We start from the raw sequence: 26,070 nt of genomic DNA, 5'->3' as shown, positions 1-26,070 counted from the left end.
GTGAAATCAATAACCAATACTGATAATGAACATTAAAGGGACTACCCTGAGTTTGTAGCCATTTTAAAAAGGTTTCAGCAAGTAAATATTTTTACAGTTCCTGTATAAAATTACAATTTACTTACATTATTTTGCTTGGAAGATCAATATCTTTTAGTACATAATTAATGTATTTCTGGACAGTGATGTTTTTAAGTATCACAATGTCAGTTTGTGTCTAAAATAATTTAAACATTCAGCCAAAGTTTGTTCCAAATATTTATCCATATGATTTATATTTAAAACATGTTTGGGTAAGATAGTGTTTTGGAAAAACAGTAAAAAGCAGGATCTATATTTTATTGTGTTGGGGAAGGGGAGGGGAACAAACAGAAGTCTTGTTAGGGTTGCAAATTCAGGATAGTCTCTCCAGAAGAGAACTCTGTAGAGATAACAAAGAAATATTTGAAAAATAGCAATTTATTATTATAAAAATAAATGGGTTAAGAAAAATATTTTATTTGTTGTAAACTACATGCACCATTACACAATGCCATTTAACAAAATAAATTCTAACCATTTGGTACTAAATTTAATAAATGGTCACCAGAATACTGCATATAAATGGCACCAATATTTAAAAGATTGCATACCAATAGTCAAACCTGCTCTAGCAATCTCCCTGTAATAAGCAGTCACCTGTGCTTAGAGGACACATTTATATTCTCCGAAATAATCTTAGACCAATATAGTACAGATCAGTGGTGTAGCGTGGGTTGCCAGCGCCCGGGGCAAGGCAAGTATTGCGCCCCCTAACCAGTGGACCGTTAGCACTCCCAGAGTCCCTTCCACCAGTTCAGAATTTTGTGCCGGGGCAACCGCCCCAGTGGTCCCACCCACACTAGTATAGATTGATGTTTCTTACACACCCATTGGTGAGAACAAAATTTGTTATTTGGATAACACGTACTGTTAACACACATACATGTGATAACAATTTAAAGACATTCGATTGGCTGCTCTTAGGTGATGAACAGGCTGCCAATGCCATACCATCCAATGAAAAAAAAGCATGATCGAAATTGACCAACAAGTTAACCTGAAATTTACTTGTCTGATGCATAAGTTAACTACAAACCGCTAGGGCCGTAAAACAAGTTTTAGTTGGAAAACTTGTTTAAATTTAGGACATGTAAGCAATAGAATACCACATTTGTGTCCATTAAATAACATTTATCTTACAATTCATTCACAAACATTCATCTTACAATTCATTCACAAACATCCAACTCTCGCTTGTTGGATACGTTTTAAAACAACTCGTAAGATAAATGGTGTCAAATGGCCACTCATTTAGTATTATTGATGTATTACCCAGTCATCTGTCTTAAAAGGCCAAATTCTGATACTCCCTTTGGTGGCTGCTTAACAGAGGTTCGGCTTTACCTGGACAAAGACCACTTCTGTAAAGTTGTGTTGCCTTCAACATCTACTTTTATTCTTTACACAACTGACTCAAAGTACATTTTATGCTCTAGAAACCTCATCAGAATAATACAACGATTGTTAAATAATCAGAGCCAAATTATCTATTAAACTTTAGAAATGATAAAAACTCCGTTATTATCTAACAAAATAGTAATAATTACATGAAATTATTTAGCCAAATTAAAGTAAAATTTTCAAATTGTTTTTAAAATTTGCAGTTGTCGAATTTAGCGAGTGCCAGAGTTAACCTTTAATAAGCAGAGAACAATTCATGCTCCCCACTGTTATACGAGTGACAACTTCATAGACTGGATAAATAGTTCAGTTGGTGAACTAAAGACGAAAGGTTATGTGATTTTCTGTCATTAGTTTTAGTCTGTCTAAGTGAAGTTTTTGATAATTTTGCTTTGTCGCAAACTGAAGTCCATCAAAGAAACTTTGGTTATAGTCACATCTGTGTATTTTAACAAATATTTTTGAAATTTATTAATTAAAAAAATAAAATTGAATTAATCATAAATCTAACATCACAAATTAAGTTTGTTTTCATTTGATTTTCTTTTATAACAAATCAGTTTTTGCTAGGCACTAATATCTTCATTAAATATTGAGAAAAATGTTTTTCTCCCTCACTGTGTATTATTGATGAAGAATGGTAGTCAAAAAATGTACTTCTGTCTTTTTTATCACATTACGTCTTGCCTTCTCCATTACAGATATTCTCATCCATTCTATTTGATAACAGACTTTTTCCCACCCACCCCTCCAAGTTTAGTCAAATTCAGTAGCCAAACTGTTATACAAATTACAAATAAATTTTCTTTTATTTTGTTATGGATAAAGAAACCATAATAATATGGCACATGATGAGTTTTAAACAGAATGAATATAGCAGTTTCAAAATTTCAACATAAATGAATAGTGCAGTTCAATAAGGAAAATAAAATAAACAAGTTCATGTACAATTCAGGATTTAAGCTGGACCTAAATTATTAGTAACAATTTGATGAATTTTGTCAAACAATCATTAACCAAACTCAAATATCCGTACTGTCAAACAAAACACAAAACAGATATCTGTATTTAAAGGATTGAGTTTACTTCATTTTTAAACTAGATTTGTTGACATATTTACCAAATTCATTTTCAATTCACATTTGGCAAACACCAACTTAAAACCTGACATTTAGCTTGTTAAAGATATTGGTGCATCATACTTAATTAAATTATTAATATTATATTCATACGTATTAAGCAGATAATTCTGAGGTTATATTTGGAAAAATGTGGTTTATAAAAGCAAAGTATATGTATAACAAGTTGAGCACTTAAATAATAAATAAATTCAACATAGTAAAAATCAACAATAAGCTTTCAACACTCCAATATTATCAGTACAATGTAGTATTAAGGGGTTCATAAAAAGTATCCAAGTTGTGTTTTTACCCATGTTCTTGTAATTCCAAGGAGAAAGAAAACTGTATGTTCCATCTTCATCACATTTTATTATAACTGATTTTCATGCTAATATCCTGGGCACACACCTCAGCTATCTGCGATATTAGTGGTTAGTGAGAGAGAAGAGGATGTAGTGGTCTTACACCTACCTATCCACTGACTCGTTACAACTCGCTCTGGGTGGGAGCCGGTACTGGGCTGCAAACCCTGTAACTACCAGCATTATGTCCGATGGCTTAACCACGACACCACCTGGCATATCTGACCTTTGTGACGTATTTCCACATACAGGTAATAAATCCTTTTTAACAGATAAAGTTACATATTGAATTCAGTTTACTGTTTTTAAGAATATCAGTTGTTGTCTATCGAATGTGTTTCTGGTCATTAAAACGTTTGTAGCAGCTTTGAATTTAAAATTTTTACTTCTTAATATAATTTTGTTCATAAGTAAAAAAATTATTTGGAGATAAAATACAGTTTGTGCCACTACAAACATTAGGTTAACAAGAGATATATTGCATATATAAACACTAACACTGTTGACAAGAATTTGTATTTAATATGTAATGTTATAATGGCAGCAAACTTAGGGTAGTCTCTTTACGGCTGGTAGGTACTGGGTTCGAATCCTGAGACGTGTTCTCAGGACAGCCTGCATGAATCTTAATTCAAAGCTGCACAAAAATAAAGTTAAAACAGACATACCCATACAGCATATATTATATACACCTGAAAATTAATTATGCATCACCTACTTTTGACTGTGTAACCTAAACTTCGCAAGTAATTGTGAACATTTCAGATAACTAACCACTGAAATTAATGTGCAGTGTATACAGAGAACATTGAAAACAATTGACAGCAAGTGACATTAACGTTAGACCAATATTTAATGGGTTCTAGGGGAAAAGCTAGAAACCGTAAATATGCATAAAACTGTATAATAATTCACCATGGAATAACATGGGTATGCTTTTCATAAGTAGTTTATTCGCGTGATCTTGTTAAATACCCAGTAGATAGAGAATATATAACATCTCTTATTTTAAACCTCACTGGCACAGACAACTACTTGTAGGTGCTTTTTGGGGGCCACAATGCAGCTCAGGTGGTGCTCAATTAATTTACAGGAGTATAGTTTGGATCGGGTGACAATTTGGAAAATTAGTCAACAATTTGCATTAATAAAACTAAATAAATGTATACTGAACAAAAATATGTTAAAATAATCATGTTCCTTTTCTGGTTAAGAGTATAGTAACAGATTTACTATTTTATTCAAGCCTGGAAAGTCATAGAATTTTAAGTTTACAGCAATTTGGTAACTGCTGAGGTTTTGTTTACATACAAACTCATATGAAAAGAAATTCATGACTTTTCATTACTTTACTCTTTTTTTTAATTTATAAGGATTTTACGGATTTCACCCCCACAATTTTACAATGATTCAATGCCAATAGGAAAATATATTTTTACAAACTTAACAAGCATCACTTCAAAATGAAGCGACTATGCAATGTGCGATAGCATAACTTGGAAGGACATAGAATATTTTAGGCCATTGCAAAGCCCTTATAACATGCTATGATTTCAAAACGTCAGACTCCAGAATTTCATCACATGATGTATGGCCACCAAGTGATGGTGCAAGTCTTCTTGCTTTAACACTCCTTTCTTTTGTACAAACAGCCCAGATAGTTAGGCTGTGCATCGAAGATTATCTATCAAGCAATAAAGCATTTGATTTGTTTCCAATAATCAATTTTCTTTTAAAATATAAAAATACCAATATTTTTCTTAACACAATTTTAGGCTGGTCTGTTTATTCCACTGGGTGAAATAGACTGATAATCGGTGGAGTGAATATCTGGTTCATTTGACAACAGAGTTTGTCTCTCTTCGCTTCTTTGATCTTCAGGACGAAGTGCCGAGTGTGATATCAACTGCGGTGAACTGAGCTCTTGCCTCGGTCGTTTAAACATTTTCTTGTAGGGACACGGTGGGAACGGCGCTCTGCCTTTGTGTTGTGAGAACTGGAAAACTGATCCGACAACAAAGAGAATCACCCAAACACAGCTTAGAATGATATCTGAAAAATACAGCAATCATTGCCTTTAAAAAACATCATTTACCAATGCAAAACACAAATACAACCACAGTTTCAATAAACTTATGTGTTATCAATATCAATGCTTTTTGCCAACTGCCTTCATACAATAAACAAGTATTATGAGAAATGATATAAGAAACTTTAACATCAAAAGTTCATGACATCGCTGCCACCATTGGCAAAGTAATACCTATATCTTGCCTTTTTACTTTGTAATGGCGAAACCACAAATCTGCCATTATGTTGACAAAACACTGGAATAAATCTACACACATTTTTATGTTATCTACTGTACATTAGTGAGTAAAGAATGCCACAAAATGGGCAAAAAACCCTAATATTAATGATCTATTTGTAAATGATTAGTAAATACAAATATTCTCAAGAATACAGCTCTAATAACATTTATTACTAATGTACATGGTCAACAACAAAATCAACTGATGCAATTTTATAAAAATGCATTGCTACTCTAAACAAGTTTATTTTGTTTAACACCGCTAGTGCATATTGATTCATAAATTTACTGGATGTTGGATATCAAACCTTTCATAATTCTCACATATTATAGTCATATGGGAAACTCTTTACATTTTACATTAGCAGCAAGAGATCTTTTATATGCACTTTTCCACAAACAGGACAGTACATAATACAGTTTTTGGTATACCAATCATTTGGCAGGAAAATACCCATCAGAGAATGGGTCAACTGAGCTGACTTGATCCCATAACTCAACACTGGCACCTCAAGCAAGCAAGCACCGAACACCCTGGTGGAGCACTGAATGTCAAATTTTAGCCTGCAGTGCATGTGCAGGTGAAGGGTTTCGGGGGTCGAGACCCCCCTATTAACTTTGCTCTCCACAGTACAGACTCTGTACTACTAACATTCCTGCTACTCAGTTATAACAAAAGCAACAATATCTTACCATTCACTTCAAACGGAGTCACTACTAAAACCGAGAGGTATCCTGGAACTGTGCTATGTCGGATGGAGTTGAGTATGATGTACTTTAAACTGCTGTGCAAGAAATAGTCTATACAGACCACAACACCATAGGAGCCAACAAAAGTGCAAGTCAGAATGTTCAGCTGAAATAAAACAAATAGTACACTGTCTAATCAGTGTAACACCCCAGCACACTGTCTAATCAGTGTAACACCCCAGCACACTGTCTAATCAGTGTAACACCCCAGCACACTGTCTAATCAGTGTAACACCCCAGCACACTGTCTAATCAGTGTAACACCCCAGCACACTGTCTAATCAGTGTAACACCCCAGCACACTGTCTAATCAGTGTTAACACCCCAGCACACTGTCTAATCAGTGTTAACACCCCAGCACACTGTCTAATCAGTGTTAACACCCCAGCACACTGTCTAATCAGTGTTAACACCCCAGCACACTGTCTAATCAGTGTTAACACCCCAGCACACTGTCTAATCAGTGTTAACACCCCAGCACACTGTCTAATCAGTGTTAACACCCCAGCACACTGTCTAATCAGTGTTAACACCCCAGCACACTGTCTAATCAGTGTTAACACCCCAGCACACTGTCTAATCAGTGTTAACACCCCAGCACACTGTCTAATCAGTGTTAACACCCCAGCACACTGTCTAATCAGTGTAACACCCCAGCACACTGTCTAATCAGTGTTAACACCCCAGCACACTGTCTAATCAGTGTTAACACCCCAGCACACTGTCTAATCAGTGTTAACACCCCAGCACACTGTCTAATCAGTGTTAACACCCCAGCACACTGTCTAATCAGTGTAACACCCCAGCACACTGTCTAATCAGTGTAACACCCCAGCACACTGTCTAATCAGTGTAACACCCCAGCACACTGTCTAATCAGTGTTAACACCTCAGCACACTGTCTAATCAGTGTTAACACCCCAGCACACTGTCTAATCAGTGTTAACACCCCAGCACACTGTCTAATCAGTGTTAACACCCCAGCACACTGTCTAATCAGTGTTAACACCTCAGCACACCGTCTAATCAGTGTAACACCCCAGCACACTGTCTAATCAGTGTAACACCCCAGCACACCGTCTAATCAGTGTAACACCCCAGCACACTGTCTAATCAGTGTAACACCCCAGCACACTGTCTAATCAGTGTAACACCCCAGCACACTGTCTAATCAGTGTAACACCCCAGCACACTGTCTAATCAGTGTAACACCCCAGCACACTGTCTAATCAGTGTTAACACCCCAGCACACTGTCTAATCAGTGTTAACACCCCAGCACACTGTCTAATCAGTGTTAACACCCCAGCACACTGTCTAATCAGTGTTAACACCCCAGCACACTGTCTAATCAGTGTTAACACCCCAGCACACTGTCTAATCAGTGTAACACCCCAGCACCCTGTCTAATCAGTGTTAACACCCCAGCACACTGTCTAATCAGTGTTAACACCCCAGCACACTGTCTAATCAGTGTAACACCCCAGCACACTGTCTAATCAGTGTAACACCCCAGCACACTGTCTAATCAGTGTAACACCCCAGCACACTGTCTAATCAGTGTTAACACCTCAGCACACTGTCTAATCAGTGTTAACACCCCAGCACACTGTCTAATCAGTGTTAACACCCCAGCACACTGTCTAATCAGTGTTAACACCCCAGCACACCGTCTAATCAGTGTTAACACCTCAGCACACCGTCTAATCAGTGTAACACCCCAGCACACTGTCTAATCAGTGTAACACCCCAGCACACTGTCTAATCAGTGTAACACCCCAGCACACTGTCTAATCAGTGTAACACCCCAGCACACTGTCTAATCAGTGTAACACCCCAGCACACTGTCTAATCAGTGTAACACCCCAGCACACTGTCTAATCAGTGTAACACCCCAGCACACTGTCTAATCAGTGTAACACCCCAGCACACTGTCTAATCAGTGTTAACACCCCAGCACACTGTCTAATCAGTGTTAACACCCCAGCACACTGTCTAATCAGTGTAACACCCCAAAACACTGTCTAATCAGTGTAACACCCCAGCACACTGTCTAATCAGTGTTAACACCCCAGCACACTGTCTAATCAGTGTTAACACCCCAGCACACTGTCTAATCAGTGTTAACACCCCAGCACACTGTCTAATCAGTGTTAACACCCCAGCACACTGTCTAATCAGTGTAACACCCCAGCACACTGTCTAATCAGTGTAACACCCCAGCACACTGTCTAATCAGTGTAACACCCCAGCACACTGTCTAATCAGTGTAACACCCCAGCACACTGTCTAATCAGTGTAACACCCCAGCACACTGTCTAATCAGTGTTAACACCCCAGCACACTGTCTAATCAGTGTTAACACCCCAGCACACTGTCTAATCAGTGTAACACCCCAGCACACTGTCTAATCAGTGTAACACCCAGCACACTGTCTAATCAGTGTTAACACCCCAGCACACTGTCTAATCAGTGTTAACACCCCAGCACACTGTCTAATCAGTGTTAACACCCCAGCACACTGTCTAATCAGTGTTAACACCCCAGCACACTGTCTAATCAGTGTAACACCCCAGCACACTGTCTAATCAGTGTAACACCCCAGCACACTGTCTAATCAGTGTTAACACCCCAGCACACTGTCTAATCAGTGTAACACCCCAGCACACTGTCTAATCAGTGTAACACCCCAGCACACTGTCTAATCAGTGTAACACCCCAGCACACTGTCTAATCAGTGTTAACACCCAGCACACTGTCTAATCAGTGTTAACACCCCAGCACACTGTCTAATCAGTGTAACACCCCAGCACACTGTCTAATCAGTGTTAACACCCCAGCACACTGTCTAATCAGTGTAAACACCCCAGCACACTGTCTAATCAGTGTAACACCCCAGCACACTGTCTAATCAGTGTAACACCCCAGCACACTGTCTAATCAGTGTTAACACCCCAGCACACTGTCTAATCATCAGTGTTAACACCCCAGCACACTGTCTAATCAGTGTTAACACCCCAGCACACTGTCTAATCAGTGTTAACACCCCAGCACACTGTCTAATCAGTGTAACACCCCAGCACACTGTCTAATCAGTGTTAACACCCCAGCACACTGTCTAATCAGTGTTAACACCCCAGCACACTGTCTAATCAGTGTTAACACCCCAGCACACTGTCTAATCAGTGTAACACCCCAGCACACTGTCTAATCAGTGTAACACCCCTGTACGTTGTTTAATCAGTATAAAACACCAACACCGTTTAATCGGCATAACACCCCAGCACACTATTTAATCAGTATAACACCCCAGCACATTGTTTAATCAACATAACATCCCAGCACAGGTTAATCTGTGTAACACCCCAGCACACTGTTTAATCAGCATAACACCCAAACACATTAATCAACATATTACCCCAGCACATTATTTAATCAGCAGCTAAAATAACCAACTATAAATATTTATTATTGGAAATAACTTTCAAAAGAAAAACATTGTTGTGATAGCATAATTATTATGGTATAATTTAAAAATATAAGCTATACACACGGTTTTAGTGAAGCAAATTAATATTCCAGGAACGATAAGAACCCCACAGGTAAATGTCATTCCATAGTTAAAGTTTGTCTGCCAGTATGATAAGTTACCTGAAAATAAAATGGAAAACAAAATTTGTTGAATGTCTACATGTAACTTTTGTCTACACCAGATAAGACCAATGAAGGCAATAGGTTGTAATGTTATTTTCTTATAAGCTTTAACTTGATGATTTCACTATAACCAGAACAAGCATCCTGAGAGTACTGCTAAAGCAATAAATGTCACCTACCGGGCCCAACAGATTTTCGTAGCTCCTAAGTTCAAGGGCCATAAGACTGTTACAGATCAAGTTTGACTTTCGTGGTGATTTACTTATTTTGTTTACAGACTTATGATAAGTCTATAAACAAAATAAGTAAACAAAATAAGTAAATCACCATGAAAGTCAAACTTGATCTGTAACAGTACATAATAAATCTATATACACAACTTGAGCTCAATATCTTGAAGCATTGCGAAAAAAAAAGTCAGAAAAACTAATTTCCATATCGCCTATGTTCAAGGGCCACAACTCTGTCAAAAATGGGTAAATCACCATGAAAGTCACACTTGATCTTGAGGTATTGTGAAAAACAAATATCTGAAAAACTATATGTGGGACAGACAGACAGACAGACAGAAGGATGGAGGCGAAACCTTCGGTTCGATGGTAGGGCTCTAATAAAGGACCCTGTGATATACCCTAATAGCCTTTGTCAGTCTTGTGCAATGTTGACAAAAGTTATATCTTCAGGTTTTTATAATTGTAAGCCTCAACCTATATCTTGGTCATGCCTCTTGATAAATAATTTAACAAAGTTTTAACAAGTTTTCTATCATATAGTCATGGTCAAGGTAAAGATGTTAATTGAAGCAAACTGGGCTGGACTGGACAAAAACATGATTCTTCTACTTAGGCAGAGGTCAATGTTCTAGTGTTAAGGAAAAATGGCTGACTTGACAATCTGGGAATTGTGCATCAAAGAGAAGCACTCTTAATAAATACTTTTTTGTATGTTAAGTTGTCTACCATGCAAACCATATTTTATAAATACAATTTTTGAGAATTTGGAAATCTAGCTAGGCACAGCCAAAACAGTTGCATCAATGTGTTTATAAATATAAGCCTGTTTGCCTGTTTGCACAAGGATCGACTTTGTTGAGATATATTGCCCCAAACTTGTTAAATCTCATTTACAGGTTGCATACACACATGTACTTTAGTTGCAACCTAAATAACAAATTTGTATTGTTGTGTTATGTGTCAGTTTTAGAATATTTCAGGAATCTCATGAATGTGAACTGAGCAAAAAATCTACTTATTTTTATAAATTAAATTTCAAAGACATGTAATATAGGAAAAACAACAATTACAACCAGATACAATATGTATATTATGCAGATCATTTTGTGAAGGCAATTTAAAACAAACAATAGCAAAGTAAGTACCTTATAATGATAAAAATGCCATTGCAGATCAATTTTGCAACAGATTTTGAGATAGCATTGCAGATTACCATCGCAAATATCAAGGGATGTATATGTGTTGCTATACATATGATACCAGTAAACATTGAACACAAGAATCCCAACCTGCCTATTACATGGCACTGGTGGTGTTTTATTATACTTTACCAAATGGTGTGAAGAAGAGTACACTTGAGAAGACGTATCCTGCGACGAGACTGCCGAACAGCACGGAAATCACGGGGAAACCGACGAAAAACCACAGCAGGAAGTACAGCAGTCCACCCACAATTCCCAGCACTACACTGATGCCAAGCATCACTAGGGTCAAAATGTACAATATAAATCCAATATACATACATTTAAGAAGACCATACAAATAATGTACAATGCAAAACAAAAATGTGCATAGAGCATTATATAATTTGAGTATTTACTATTCAGGTTTGAGACTAAACAATTGTGAGTACAAGACGAAAAATGTCTGAAAATCTAGGGTATGCAGGGAACACATTCTGCCAATCAATGATTCATGTTCTAGTTAAACCAAGTCCCTTACAGTTCCATGAACATGTCAAATGAACATTCAGTTTATATTTTTATTATGCATTCAAAGGGTGGGGAGAAGGAGCAACATATTTTTAGTTCATATACAAATAATAGATGTAATTTAATTAGTATTTACATCAAAATTTTGTTTTAAAGAATTATAAACACTCACTGTATGAAATGTATAAACTTTATATTTATTTAGTAACAGCTAAAATAGTGAAATTTAAATCTTTTATTATTTAATAATTGTTTTGTTGTTTTTTGTCAAAAAAGTTCTCCAAATCCATTGTGTTGCGTTATAAACCATACTGTCCAAGCAGGGGTGCCATCCATCCACCCATCTCTCCATCCATCCATACTGTTTGTGTAAAATACATACATATAATAGTAAAATGATCATACCTGCATCCATCATATCTGAATATGTGACCATGATGATGTAAAATATTAGGAAGAATGCTACAAAGCCCAAAATAAAGAGTTCTGAAAAATAAATAACAATATTTTTTTAAATACTTTAAAATAGTACTTATCCTCATCTCAAAATATAGTTTAGTTTGTTTAGATAATCATTTCACTGATATTTGCAACAGCCAATCAGAAATCGTCATGATTTTAAATTACCATTTGAGGTCAAGTTAAGGATCCCAAGAAAAACAGCAATATAAGATAGGTGACAATAAATTAATATAAGTAAACATAGTATGTGTGTGACACAGTGTTACTAAATAGTTACAAAACACAAACCATAGTCATGGTTGAAGAAACAAGGAAAAATAGGATCCTCAAAAAAGTGCATTTAAATGATATTTAAGCTTCTTTTCCAGCGGAAATGTATTTACAGCACTTATTCATGCACAGTCAAGTTATACATCACAGGTAAAAAAAAAAACTGGTTTCAGGAGTGTTGATTTCAGTGGACGGTTTGGCTTCGACATGTAGCTCATGATCATGAAGTAGCCAGTTGATCTCCAACATAGTTAGGATATCAGTGAGCTATACCACAGACTACACAGCACTGTTCTTTGCTATAGGTGTGTATGAAAGCACACTTAAATAACATTATTACTCTATAGAGAGCACTCATAACTGGGGAAATAAAAATCATAATTTCTCACTGACAGATTATCTTCCATTGGTGTAATGTACATTATGATTGGAAGAGTTGGTGCTTACAAACCAATGATATCATCACCATTTGGCAAATATACACAATGACGTCACATAGATTCAAGAGTTTTCATTTAAGCATCTCAGTTTTTGTTGTCAAATTTGTAATAAAGTGTTATTTGAATACAATTCATTATATATTTGTTTAAAAAATACATAGAACTTTGTTATAGTGATAGCAAGTTAGAATAGTGTGTAAAGTGGTTTACCTAGTTTCTATATACATTTACAATGTATGGATATCGAAAAGAAAAGTTAGAATGGTGTGTAAAATGGTTTACCTAGTTTCTATATACATTTACAATGTATGGATATCGAAAAGAAAAGTTAGAATGGTGTGTAAAGTGGTTTACCTAGTTTCTATATACATTTACAATGTATGGATATCGAAAAGAAAAGTTAGAATGGTGTGTAAAATGGTTTACCTAGTTTCTATATACATTTACAATGTATGGATATCGAAAAGAAAAGTTAGAATGGTGTGTAAAGTGGTTTACCTAGTTTCTATATACATTTACAATGTATGGATATCGAAAAGAAAAGTTAGAATGGTGTGTAAAGTGGTTTACCTAGTTTCTATATACATTTACAATGTATGGATATCGAAAAGAAAAGTTAGAATGGTGTGTAAAGTGGTTTACCTAGTTTCTATATACATTTACAATGTATGGATATCGAAAAGAAAAGTTAGAATGGTGTGTAAAGTGGTTTACCTAGTTTCTATATACATTTACAATGTATGGATATCGAAAAGAAAAGTTAGAATGGTGTGTAAAGTGGTTTACCTAGTTTCTATATACATTTACAATGGATTGATATCGAAAATAAAAGGCTCTTAAACATGGCTTGAATTAACAACTATTTAGTCTCAAATGTGACTGAGGTAAAAGCTGAGGTAATATATAGAATAACAAACTCGGTACCAGTTATTATCACATTTATGTCCCTCATGAATTAATTTTTATATGTCACTGGCTAAAGCTCATGACAAGTAAAAATTGTTTTCCTATATATATAATCTCAACTTACCAGTTTTGAAAAATCGATGCCCCACAAAACACAGAAAAAGGCCAGCAGCTCCACAGAAAAGCACAATGATAATGTCAAATACTGAATCTGAAAAAATATTACACACAATTTATTTTAATTAAAGGTCATAGTGAGTACATTCTATTATGTAATCATTTAGTACACTGATAGTCTTTATTTTCGTAGGCTACAATGTTTGTAGTTTTGCTAAAAGAAACCCCACTCAAATTGTATGGCACAAATTAGTGATAATAAAAAGTTTGTTAACCCAACTCTCTAAAAGTAATTACAAAAAAAAAGAGGTATATTTTGGGTTCTGTGAGTATTTTACACACCAATGATGAATCACTGTCCAAAATTTCAAGGAAATGGTGACAAACTAAAAAAACTGGGTTGAAATGACATGGAATGACTATTACCATTGGGTTTTTTCACATGGAATAATATATATAATGTGTGTTGTCTCTCTCTTCTTGTGCTTTTTCTAAATGTGGAAAAATTAATTATTAACTCATTTTTATGTTACGTAACTTTTCATCACCTAAATCATAATTCCAACACTTTCCAGGCATGGAAATTATATTTTAAAATTTTATGGCTTTAAAGCATTTCCATAAACACATATGAACCCTGTTGACAAAAGAAGTCATATTTACCTTTTGCCTGGCATTCGTCACGTTTTTGGATATCACAGGAATAGGTTGCAGTGGAAACGTATGATGACACATTAACCTGTCCAACCAAAACAGCATACACGGCCCCCTGGCCCGCTACAGAACGTATAGTAAAATAAGGTTTCTGGTGATTTTTACTGTTAAAAGAAGAAACCTGAAAAGCCAAACAAATTATAGAGCTAAGATTTATTATTATCACCATGTTAGTAACAGTGTGGTTCAAGTTTCAAAGTATGCATTTATGAAAGAAACGCACCATGAAATGTGGAGAGCTTTTTGGAAGGGACAGAGGTGACCAACAAAAAATGTTGTTGGAAGTAAAAGCACTACATTGTTATTTCAACTGTTATTCAGTTATTTTCATAGCTTAAATATATAACTGCATAAAAAAAGGATGTCTTATAAAAGGGTAAACTTAAAAAAAAAAAAAAAAAAAAAAAAAAAGATTTAAAAAATTGTTTTTAGTACTTACTTTTCTCCCATTTTCCATAATGTCACTAACAGTCAGCATGGTTTTCATCGTGGACATAAATAACTCTTCACTCAAGTCATATTCTTTCACATATGCTACATACAGGTCATAATCCAGGTGCGTCATGTCACAGTCTTTGGGTTCAAAACCCCGTGCTGCTCCATCACTAGCTAGCGGAAATGTCACATCTGTCCAATACTTGGAGTAGCTCAAATGAAGGTTTGGGTTCTCAGCCAATGTATACACCTGATTACACCCTCCAGGAACTGGATCTACAGAAGGCAATAACTCAACAATTACTCAGTAATGTAAACAGTTGCTGGAGACAACATGCATTGTTTTCTTTTAAAACATCCCCACTCAAGGCTAGCTCTGAGTGATATTTTTTTTTGCCAAATTATGTCAAAAAAGCAAAACCTGTAGCTATTATTCAACAAAATATCAATTAATACACTTCACCCCACCCCCACCCCCAAATTAAAATAAAATTTGCCAATTAATCTTAAAATTCACAATTGAGTGGCAGAGCTAGAGCCGTTACTTAATTGTTGATAACAAGAAATATATAGAAATACTAATTAAACAGCTTAACAGAACTGCTCAGTGTTACTCAGATAAAATTATATGCACAATATATATACATGTATATATATAAATAGTGTGTGTTACTCAGATAAAATTATATGCACACACATACACAATTAGGGGTGCAATGATACGGTCAAAAGCATATTGTGATATATTGCGATAAAAGAAACCGCATTACAATATAGTTGATATTATTTAAATTTAATATTTATAGGGGGTCATTCTGTGTCAAATCACCCAATGGGTTAAACCCGACCGTCTCAGATTTTTATGAAACTTGGTATACTTGTTGATTGGGATCCCACAGCACCAAATTCAAAATTTTAGGCCAATCGGACCAGTGGTGTGGGAGATATGCCCCCCCCCCCCCCCCCCCCCCCCCAAATTTTTAGATTTTCGGCCAAAATGGGCCTGGCCGCCAACCTTTGAACCCTCATATCTCAGGAACTACTGGGCCAATCTTCATAAAATTTTTGACGGATGTACTCTCTGAGTAAAAAGTGGGTGACCAAATGATTCTGTGACTGCTGAACTGGTGAGAAGGCAATGAGGGAAGTAGTTTGATATCATATGATCATAGCATGTAGGCGTACAATGTATTACTCAGTGTTCAGGAGAGATGGCGATTCCTAGCATCAGGAATTAGTCATTCAGGTTTACTTCAGTATAGCTAATCAGACGTTAATGGCAAAAAAGGTGTTATTTTCATGGACATGCAATTTTTAAATGTGTATTGCTGCTAAACAAAGAATATTACACCTCTGAAACTTTTATATGTTTTAGTTAACATGTGGGAGATTAAATTTCATTAAAGGTCATCTCATGGTCACACGACCCACAAGGTCAATTTCAAGGTCGTAACAAAGGTCAAAAGGTCAGTGTACCCCAACATTCTCCAATCTGAACAATAATGGCAGATTTGGAATCCTTGTCAAATTACCTTTCCAACAATACCAATTTTATGAAGATTGGCCCAGTAGTTCCTGAGATATGAGGGTTCAAAGGTTGGCGGCCACACCCATTTTGCCCGAAAATCTAAACATTTGGGGGGCCATATCTCCGGACAGCAGAATTCTAAGTTCGTCAACCTATATCGTGACGTTGCGTCACATGATCGCCCACTCAGCCATTCCGTCCACTACTAGTACTAGGCGGAATCGCCAAGTGGGCGATCACGTGATCTACGTCACGAAATAGGTCACCGAGCTTTGTAATTCTTGCAACGGAGAGTCACGAAGCGTAGCTGAATGTGGGTGCTGTCGGATTTCTTTCTGTACTATGTGTATTAGTGATTAATTTGTGGATTTCTTTTAATCAGTTAACTCGAAAATGATCAATGTAAAGGTATTTGACATCAAACATAGGATTGTTGTGGTATTAGAGCGGAAATCTTTGCCAACTTTTTGGTTGTCGGGAATTGCCAAAAAAATACATAGCTTGGTCTCCAAATGTAATGAGAGCGTATTTATGTCCAAATGTCCGTCTAGCTCTCTTACAGTCAGAGTACTCGGGCTACTAATTACTATGACAGGTAAAACACTTCCTAAATACCTAACAATGGACCAGTCGTTTGCTCACAACTGGTGTTTAGTAATTTTACCACATCTACTGGGACCACTAATCCGTCAGGAAGGTGCTTACGCGTAACGGGATTCCCGTGCCGAGCAATCAAGCTTCAAGGCCGATCAAAGAAGATGCCCACTGACAGAATCAACTGTACCATTTAACTGAATAAACGATAGGTGAAGCACTTTTTAAAAGTACAGTTAAGTTGGCAATCAATCATTTCTATCCTAACACCCCCTTCCCAAAACTCCCACATACTGAAAACATCCAAGGCTTGCACTGTCGGTAGCCAAATTAGCCACTGACTAATTAAAAATTATTTTTAAAAAAATGGCTAATAAAATTTACAATTGGCTAAAATTTTGGCTAAACCATTTTCTATCTTCTGATGTGAACAAACGGTTACATAATCTATCCGACAGCTCAAACATAATAATAATACCAAATATTCAATTAGCGAAAATCCAGAATACAGCGTAGGCGTTATGTTTGTTTATTTTAATAATCACTGTTATTAATTTTAACCGCATGCATTCGACATGTAGGCCTATGACAGCAATGTGACAGTAATTCAATGTCTGGAAGATCTTTAACTTGTTATTTTAACTTTGTAAAGTCTTTGAACCAAAGTAATGAAAAACAAACCGACAATGCGTGTCAATTTGAATACACATGCCAGTTCAGGGCCGAAAGACATGTAGGCTATCCCAAGAGCTGAGTTCAGCCAGATCGAGCGAAAACCAAACGTTCGCTACACTGGTTTGTGCACTTCACGTTAAGCCAAATGGACACGACAGACACCAATCAAATAGTTCGCGAACATTAGGAAGAATGTTCGTTGGCTGAACCGAGGAAAGCTCTCGACACGAATTTACGTCACACTTCTGAGTCAGCTGACACCCACGTGTCAAGAGGCTTCGTGGCGGACATTGAACAATACGATTACAGAGAAGTAAATCTTGATGTAAATTTGTAGAAAAACACTAGTTGTTTGCATCAATGAATACCTAACAGCAGTTTCATTTATTTCCTTCGTCTTTGTTAATTTTGTACCTATGGTCGAGAGATCGAGATCGCGGGAAATGAACATGCAGTATTTATACAAATTGCAGTTAAATGTACACTGAATTTGTTAGATAATGTTATATATATTTGAAAACACTGTGAGGTGTCATTTAATGATTTAGCTGAATTTTAAAAAGACCGTAAATTTTAATTTTATTAACAGTGTTTTTTTGTTTTTTTTGTAGTTTTTTAAATTTTATAAATGGAATATACTGTGAAGTTGGCATTCTTAGCCTAGGTATTTTACAAGCAGAAATCACAAGCATTTAACACGACGCTGAAATTAACAGCAACAACATTGCACAAATTATGAAATTGTTGGGGTGGGGAATTCATGGGTTACTTTAAAAAAAGAGCATGATTAGCTGGATTGAAGGCAAACACTTAACTGTTTTCAACCCACTACCCCACTTATTTTGGCTTGATTTGTGTTATACTAATGCCTTAAAAAAATCCTGGGGAAAGGCCTGCAATGGGAGGCCACGCAATAGGAATGTGAATATCTCCATGATTAATTATTTTATCAGTAGGGAACCCGAAAATTCTGTCGACATCCAACAAGACTTATTGGAGACATTTGTGAATTATTGCTTATCACAAAATAAAAAATATTTTATTGTTAACACCTGACGAACCATCGGTTCGGATTCATACGCATTAAATATTGAATATGGGCTGAAATAATATTAATGTGTGCGCGCATGTATGTATGCAGATATTTATTGTAGTTAACATAACTTACAAGTAAAAACACACATTCCACAAAGTTAATTTTATTGTATGAATCTTTTAATTTTGCGTTGTTAAAATACCCTTGACAGGCGGCTCCAGAGACTTCGTCTAAGTTAATGTTTCACTGCTTTTGGTCTTAAACCATTCCGATGTAAACTTTAGTAGACCGTTGTTCGCAGCCATTTTAACATCTTATATGAAATATGTACATTAGTCGCTAGATTCACAGCTCTGACGAAGCTACTCACGACGCTCATGACAACTGTCGATCATGACCCCCAATTTGTATATAGCCTCGATACCGTTCAATTCAGCAAGGGACGGTACTCTTCACGCACATGCGCAATGGGAATGTGAAAGAGGTCTATTATCGGAGTATACTGGTATACCAGTTTATCGTTGCAGCACTATACACAATCAAAGCAAACAAAACATGACAGATGTTTCTTCACACATTGCAAATTACTGGTCAGACAAGATAGAAGCATAATTAATGTGTTGGTCTTATATTACAAAAATAGAAAAAAAACACAACAACAAATAAACCAAATGTGGGCACTTTTTCATAGATACTCACCATACTTTGTGTAAGTACTCGCAACAATGACAGTATTAATAGTCTTGTTCGCATTGGACCTCACAAACCATGTAGCTTGAATGTCATTTACTTTAAGACGACTAACAAATCCAACTTGGCTGCCCGACACTGTTGAATTTTGAAGAAAGTTGGCTGTTGAGGACACACTGATGTTGTGGTACTGAGTGTGAATTTGAAATGTCACATATGTTACAGACTGGGTTAGGTTTTTCACTGTAAATTCTGTAATGTTGCCAGGAGGTAATGAATAGCTTGTTGTCTTTGCAGGTATCAGGTCCACGTGAATGCTGTGATCTACAACAGATAAAACAAAAAAAAAATTAACAAAGTTAAAATTATTCATTTGCAGGTCTCTCAAAATTGTGCGAACGATTGCTAATTCAGTTTACTTTTGTGTAACCAATTTTTCATTAGAGCATTAATTCAAGACATGGGTTACACAGGTCAAAACAGGTAACATAACGAAATAGGTAACCTGAATATGGACAAAACCCATATACTGTCAAACTTCACTAACTCGATCTTAAAGGGGACGTGGAAATAGTTAGAGTTTCAGGGAGTCTGAATTTTTTTAATTAATATATCAGTTCAAATTTAAAACTGCATTTCAGCTGGATAATTTTATTATTTTAAATTATTTCAATTTTTAATTTTAATTATTTTAATTATTTTAAATAAGAAAAATCATTAAAAAGCACTAATGCAAATCAGGAACTAACATTTATATGTAAAAAAAAAAAAAAAAAGCGCTAACCATTATTACAAGTGCTCTTTGAAGTTAACCAGATTGTGTCTGAAAGTGTGTATTATGTAGCGAGGTCCTCCGCCATGTACAAACATTGACAACCAAACATCGGATCATTTCGTTCCGGTTAGTCAGCGATCTATTATTCTGTAATTATCACCTTAATCCTCGACAGCCCAAACCACCCGAGACAGGTGCACTTCGTCTCATTGACCTGATTGACAATTCATTCATCCTTAAAATACTATGGCGGGACCAAAGAATTAGGTTTATCGAGTGTTTAAAGTTTGAGTTTTCAAAGGCTGTTATTACTAGTTTGTATAGCAATTTGACTAGGACAGTCGCTTCAGGTCGAGATATCGAAAATTTTCAAGAGACCGAAGGTGGAGTTATTGAAGTTTGACTGTATATGATTTATAGATTATCAATTCTCAGAAGCCTTATACAATCATTTTAAAATGAATATTGAATAAGAGTGGACTTGCAGGGAAATCTTACTATTCAGTCAAAATTAAGTCATTACACCTTCTTGAAATTATCACTTATATCCTTAAATTACAGGAATGTTCAAAAAAACTTGTAACTTAAGTCACTGAAAATTTGTTTGATCCATGGGTCATAAAGTGAATCGGTGTGTGAATCACTATGACATTTCTTTTTTTCCTGTGTCTAGTCAAATTCTTCATGCTAAATATATACATTTTTTTAACCATAGAAAATTTTATCTTTTCTATAAAACAACAAAGAGAAAATTAGTTATATTGCTTAAAATGAAATCTGGACAGCAAAAAACAAGTACATATCCTCAGTACTAAAATGGAGTTTTAAAGGCACTCGGTCATGGATGGCTGACCCAACTGATGATCTAATCCTCCCTCCACCAAAAAAAAAAAAATACTAGTAAATAAATAACAAATATATTAACAGCTTGCTCAACACCCAAATATTGTGAGTTTATGTTCCAACTATTATTCTATTTCCACGTATTCACCATTAATTTGTCAAGAAATAATATATTTTAAATTATATTAAAGGGACACACCCTAGTTACGGCTATTTGTTAACCATTACGGCGTTGCTTTTCGCTATTAAACCCCATTTTTCACAAATAAAATTGCACTTTACTTACATTTTATTATTTAGAATATATATTTCCATTCACCTGAAGTGCTTTTTGGTAATCCTGATGTTTGTAAAACCACGAAATGCATTTTTTGCATTTTTTCACAAGACGTTCTGTCGAGAAAAAACCGTTAAGCAAGCGAGGTCCAATCTATTTTTAGAGGGGATATTTCCATTTCAATGTCACAGACGTTGGTATATCACGTGACCGTTATCATTTTGGTTCGGTTTGTTTTCTCATGCACGGTTCGCGCAATCAACATCCGATTTGTTGTTCATTTGTGAGATTTTTCTTCACAGTTCGTGAACATTTTCAGTAACAATAAAGTTCAGACAAGTAAGTGTCTCAATACAAAATGTTACAAACCCTTAAAACCAATAATTTTGCTAAGTCTTATGATATCTGGAGAGGGGATACAACCAGGACAGAACAGTTGGAACATGTCCAGGAGAGGTCAAACGAACGCACCCCAAGTCTGTGAAATTTGTCGTGACCTAGGCATTGTTGTGCTTCGAGCGACATCTACCGGTGACATCAGAATACTAACTTTCAAAATTATTTCAAGCAATTGGGACATGGGGATTCCCATGGTATTTATCGATATAAAACCTGATTTTTCACTCCATTTGATAAAAACGTGATCTATTAACCAAATTATAATTTATTTTCGCTGGATGGAACTAGGGTGTGCGGTTTTAAGACTTTTTTTAACAGAGGGATTGCTAAAAAAAGAATGTACTCATATTACACATCTCCATTTTACTGTTACAGATATGATATTTCAAATACATGATAATCATAGGGCAGATGATATATTAAATTTAATTATATTACTTGCAAAGCAGTATATATACAGGATGAAGTATATTGGGGTAGTACCAAATGTACAATCGTTTAAAAAAATAATAACTTTTAATTACAATACTGAAAAGTTTTTTGCATTTCACAATTGTGACTGGACCAAATTTGATCAACGGTGGTCGATCTACAAACACTTCATTAAATAGTTCGTGCTTTGGGTTAAAAAGATGAGACTGGGTTCATATTTTTTAATATATCAAACAAGAATCAACTTGCATTAATACAGAGGAAATGCTTTCATTATTTACAAATCTCTCTCTCTCTCTCTCTCTCTCTCTCTCTCTCTCTCTCTCTCTCTCTCTCTCTCTCTCTCTCTCTCTCTCCTTTTGTCTAATTCTTATGCAAGTATCTATTTATATACTGTTTATTTTATTTGACCTATATTTATTTATTTATTCTGTTGAAAATAATTTTGTCTTTTCTACTCTTCTTCTTTTTGTTTTCTGGAATTCCAATGGTATATTATAAATCTTACAGTTTTACTTGCTCCCAATATACATCTCATAATATATTTACAAAAGTTAAGCTTAACATTTAATGACATAATTGTACATGAATGTGTGTTTTTATACTAACAATTATTGTTTTCAAATTGTTGTGCAAAATATTGTTTTCAACATGTCTTTATTAGTTAAATGTACAAATATAGCTTTTGATCACTCATTTTGGGAGCGGTTATAGAATCTGTCCGCCACTAATCCTTCTGTAAAAAGAGGGATTTTTTGGTGGGGATTCTTAAAAAAAGTGGGGCATGGGTTTTTGCAGGGGAAAAAGAAAGAAAATAAAATTATTTATTTAGAAAAAATTTTTTTTTTAAAAATATGGACATCAAGACTTATGGGGGGGGGGACAGCCCCCCCCCAGCCCCCCTTGCTAACCCTAATCACTCTGTAGCCGTGTAGGCTATCAACACTTCTCTGTAACAATCGACCGACAAAGTTCCTAAATTAAAATAAAGTAAAAAAGAAAATCACTCGACCCTATGTTCCTAAAACAAACTAAACCCTAACCGCTCCTGAAATAAAACACAAAATAACGCAAAGTTCCTAAAATAAAATAGAAATTAATATTGGCTTTATTTTAGTAATCGTCAGAGTAGTTAAAATTATCGAAAATTACATATTCGTTATTTAGTGTATAGTAAATGGTTGTATTTAGGTGGCGGACATATTCTATAACCGTACCAAAAAAATAATATATATATATATATATATTAACAGCTTGCTCAACACCCAAATATTGTGAGTTTATGTTCCAACTATTATTTTATTTCCACATATTCACCATTATTTTGTCAAGAAATAATATATTTTAAATTATATTTAAGTATCTATACACAGTGGTCATGTATATAAAATTGAAGGGTACTTTACACAGCTGTCGTATACGTATATATATTAGTTCATCAAGATTAACTTTGGCTACAAGTGCAAGCACTACCAAAGGTTAATCCTGGGGACGAACAACGCCATTAGCGCCCTTCCGAGCAATTTTGCTCGGAACGGAATTCAATCCGAATTGCGGTCAAACTAAAAGAAAAACGACTGTCATCACGTTTTTCCACCCAAATCGTGTACTGTGATCTATTTGGAGCATATGGACACTAAGAAATACTTACTTTGAAACGATCTTCACTTTGAATTAAAGGAAAAACGACCGACTGTATGACTTGTTTTTAAAACGCGCGGTACATTATGGGAGGAAAATGAAACTCGGAACAATCTTGTATGTGGAAAAGGATCGGTGAAGTCATTTCTCGTTTCATAATGAATAAAACAAAAACCATAAAACTAAAAATTAATTAAAGTTAATAAAATAACTTAAAAGTAAAAATAAATTAAAATAAAATAAATGAAATTAAAGTTAATAAAAAAAAAAAAAAAAACCCCATTAATTAATAGAAATGAAATAAAAATTATGATTTACACACACACACACACACACACACATATTATATATATATATATATATATTTAAAGAAAAAAACTTCATTAATGTCTCTAAAAATAACTAAAACATAAGTACTAAGTTTTAAACTTACTTACCTGTCTTTTTTCTGAGTTTTCGAAAATCATCCGGGTGTGTCTGTGTGTGTGTGTGTGGTGGGGGGGGGGGGTTGCCAATGAAACATATTTCTCTCTCCTTTTAATGAGGAATCATTTCTGTTTAACTTATGTAAACTCCTGAACAGGGCACACATCAAATTTGGTATATCTTGTTCAACTCTCTGGCCTCCTCGTGGCGAGCAAGGGGCAACAGTAACGTTTTTACGTACTGGCAAACAAGAGAGAAATATGTTTCATTGCCCCCCCCCCCCCCCCCACCCCCCACACCACCCGGACGATTTTAGAAGAAAACTCAGAAAAAAGACAGGTAAGTAAGTTTAAAACTTAGTACTTATGTTTTAGTTATTTTTAGAGACATCAATGAACTGTTTTTTTCTTTAAAAAAAGAAAAAAAAAATATATATATATATATATATATATATTATATGTGTGCGTGTGTGTGTAAAACATAATTTTTATTTAATTTCTATTAATTAATGTGTGGTTTTTTTTATTAACTTTAATTTCATTTATTTTATTTTAATTTATTAACTTTAATTTATTTTTACTTTTAAGTTATTTCATTAACTTTAATTAATTTTTAGTTTTATGGTTTTTGTTTTATTCATTATGAAACGAGAAATGACTTCACCGATCCTTTTCCACATACAAGATTGTTCCGTGTTTCATTTTCCTCCCATAATGCACCGCGCGTTTTAAAAACAAGTCATACAGTCGGTCGTTTTTCCTTTAATTCAAAGTGAAGATCGTTTCAAAGTAAGTATTTCTTAGTGTCCATATGCTCCAAATAGATCACAGTACACGATTTGGGTGGAAAAACGTGATGACAGTCGTTTTTCTTTTAGTTTGACCGCAATTCGGATTGAATTCCGTTCCGAGCAAAATTGCTCGGAAGGGCGCTAATGGCGTTGTTCGTCCCCAGGATTAACCTTTGGTAGTGCTTGCACTTGTAGCCAAAGTTAATCTTGATGAACTAGTATATATATATACCTTCACCATATATACCTAAAACTACCCTAACCATTGAAAGGGAGGTACGGATCGAACTGATGCCGAGAAAATAATGCAGCAGACGCACCAGGCATAAAATAATTATCATTGTGCCTCCCGCGGTCATGTGATCAATGCAGAAACAACCCAAGATACGGAATTATAGTGTCTTCGGAAACATATTAAAGATATTCAAAATTAATTATTAATGACAAAAAAATAACTATATATATGACAGATTTATCTAAATATATGAATTAGTTCTAGATGAGTCAGATCTCATAAAATACCTAATAAAAAAGAGTTGACACAGCAAACAATCGTGATTATGAACAGGGAAGTGTTCGAGATCGTCTCCATCTGTGCCGTCAACCATCACATACCTAAGGGAGGTAACTCCACAAATGTCATTAATTACTGGACTTCTTCGGGCGCTACCGGCCTCGGTGGCGTCGTGGTAGGCCATCGGTCTACAGGCTGGGAGGTACTGGGTTCGGATCCCAGTCAAGGCATGGGATTTTTAATCCAGATATCGACTCCAAACCCTGAGTGAGTGCTCCGCAAGGCTCAGTGGGTAGGTGTAAACCACTTGCACCGACCAGTGATCCATAACTGGTTCAACAAAGGCCATGGTCTGTGCTATCCTGCCTGTGGGAAGCGCAAATAAAAGATCCCTTGCTGCTAATCGGAAAAGTAGCCCATGTAGTGGCGACAGCGGGTTTCCTCTCAAAATCTGTGTGGTCCTTAACCATATGTCCGACGCCA

General features: G+C 35.5%; 1 protein-coding gene across 1 annotated transcript; it reads right to left on the bottom strand.

Moving 5' to 3' along the window:
- Nucleotides 1-443: 443 nt before the first annotated feature.
- On the bottom strand, nt 444-25,693 carry LOC121380712 (transmembrane 7 superfamily member 3-like). The gene is made up of 10 exons (XM_041509665.1): nt 25,596-25,693; nt 19,500-19,814; nt 14,972-15,243; nt 14,482-14,653; nt 13,826-13,912; nt 12,029-12,109; nt 11,243-11,395; nt 9,578-9,675; nt 5,970-6,132; nt 444-5,017 (listed from the first exon to the last, which is right to left on the bottom strand). Exons 1-10 carry the CDS (start codon nt 25,663-25,665, stop codon nt 4,737-4,739), a joined length of 1,692 nt encoding a protein of 563 aa, XP_041365599.1. The 5' UTR covers nt 25,666-25,693; the 3' UTR covers nt 444-4,736.
- Nucleotides 25,694-26,070: the final 377 nt, after the last annotated feature.

This window comes from Gigantopelta aegis, chromosome 9 (genome assembly GCF_016097555.1).
Source record: "Gigantopelta aegis isolate Gae_Host chromosome 9, Gae_host_genome, whole genome shotgun sequence".
NCBI lineage: Eukaryota > Metazoa > Mollusca > Gastropoda > Neomphalida > Peltospiridae > Gigantopelta > Gigantopelta aegis.
This window is presented reverse-complemented; position numbering and strand designations above follow the sequence as displayed.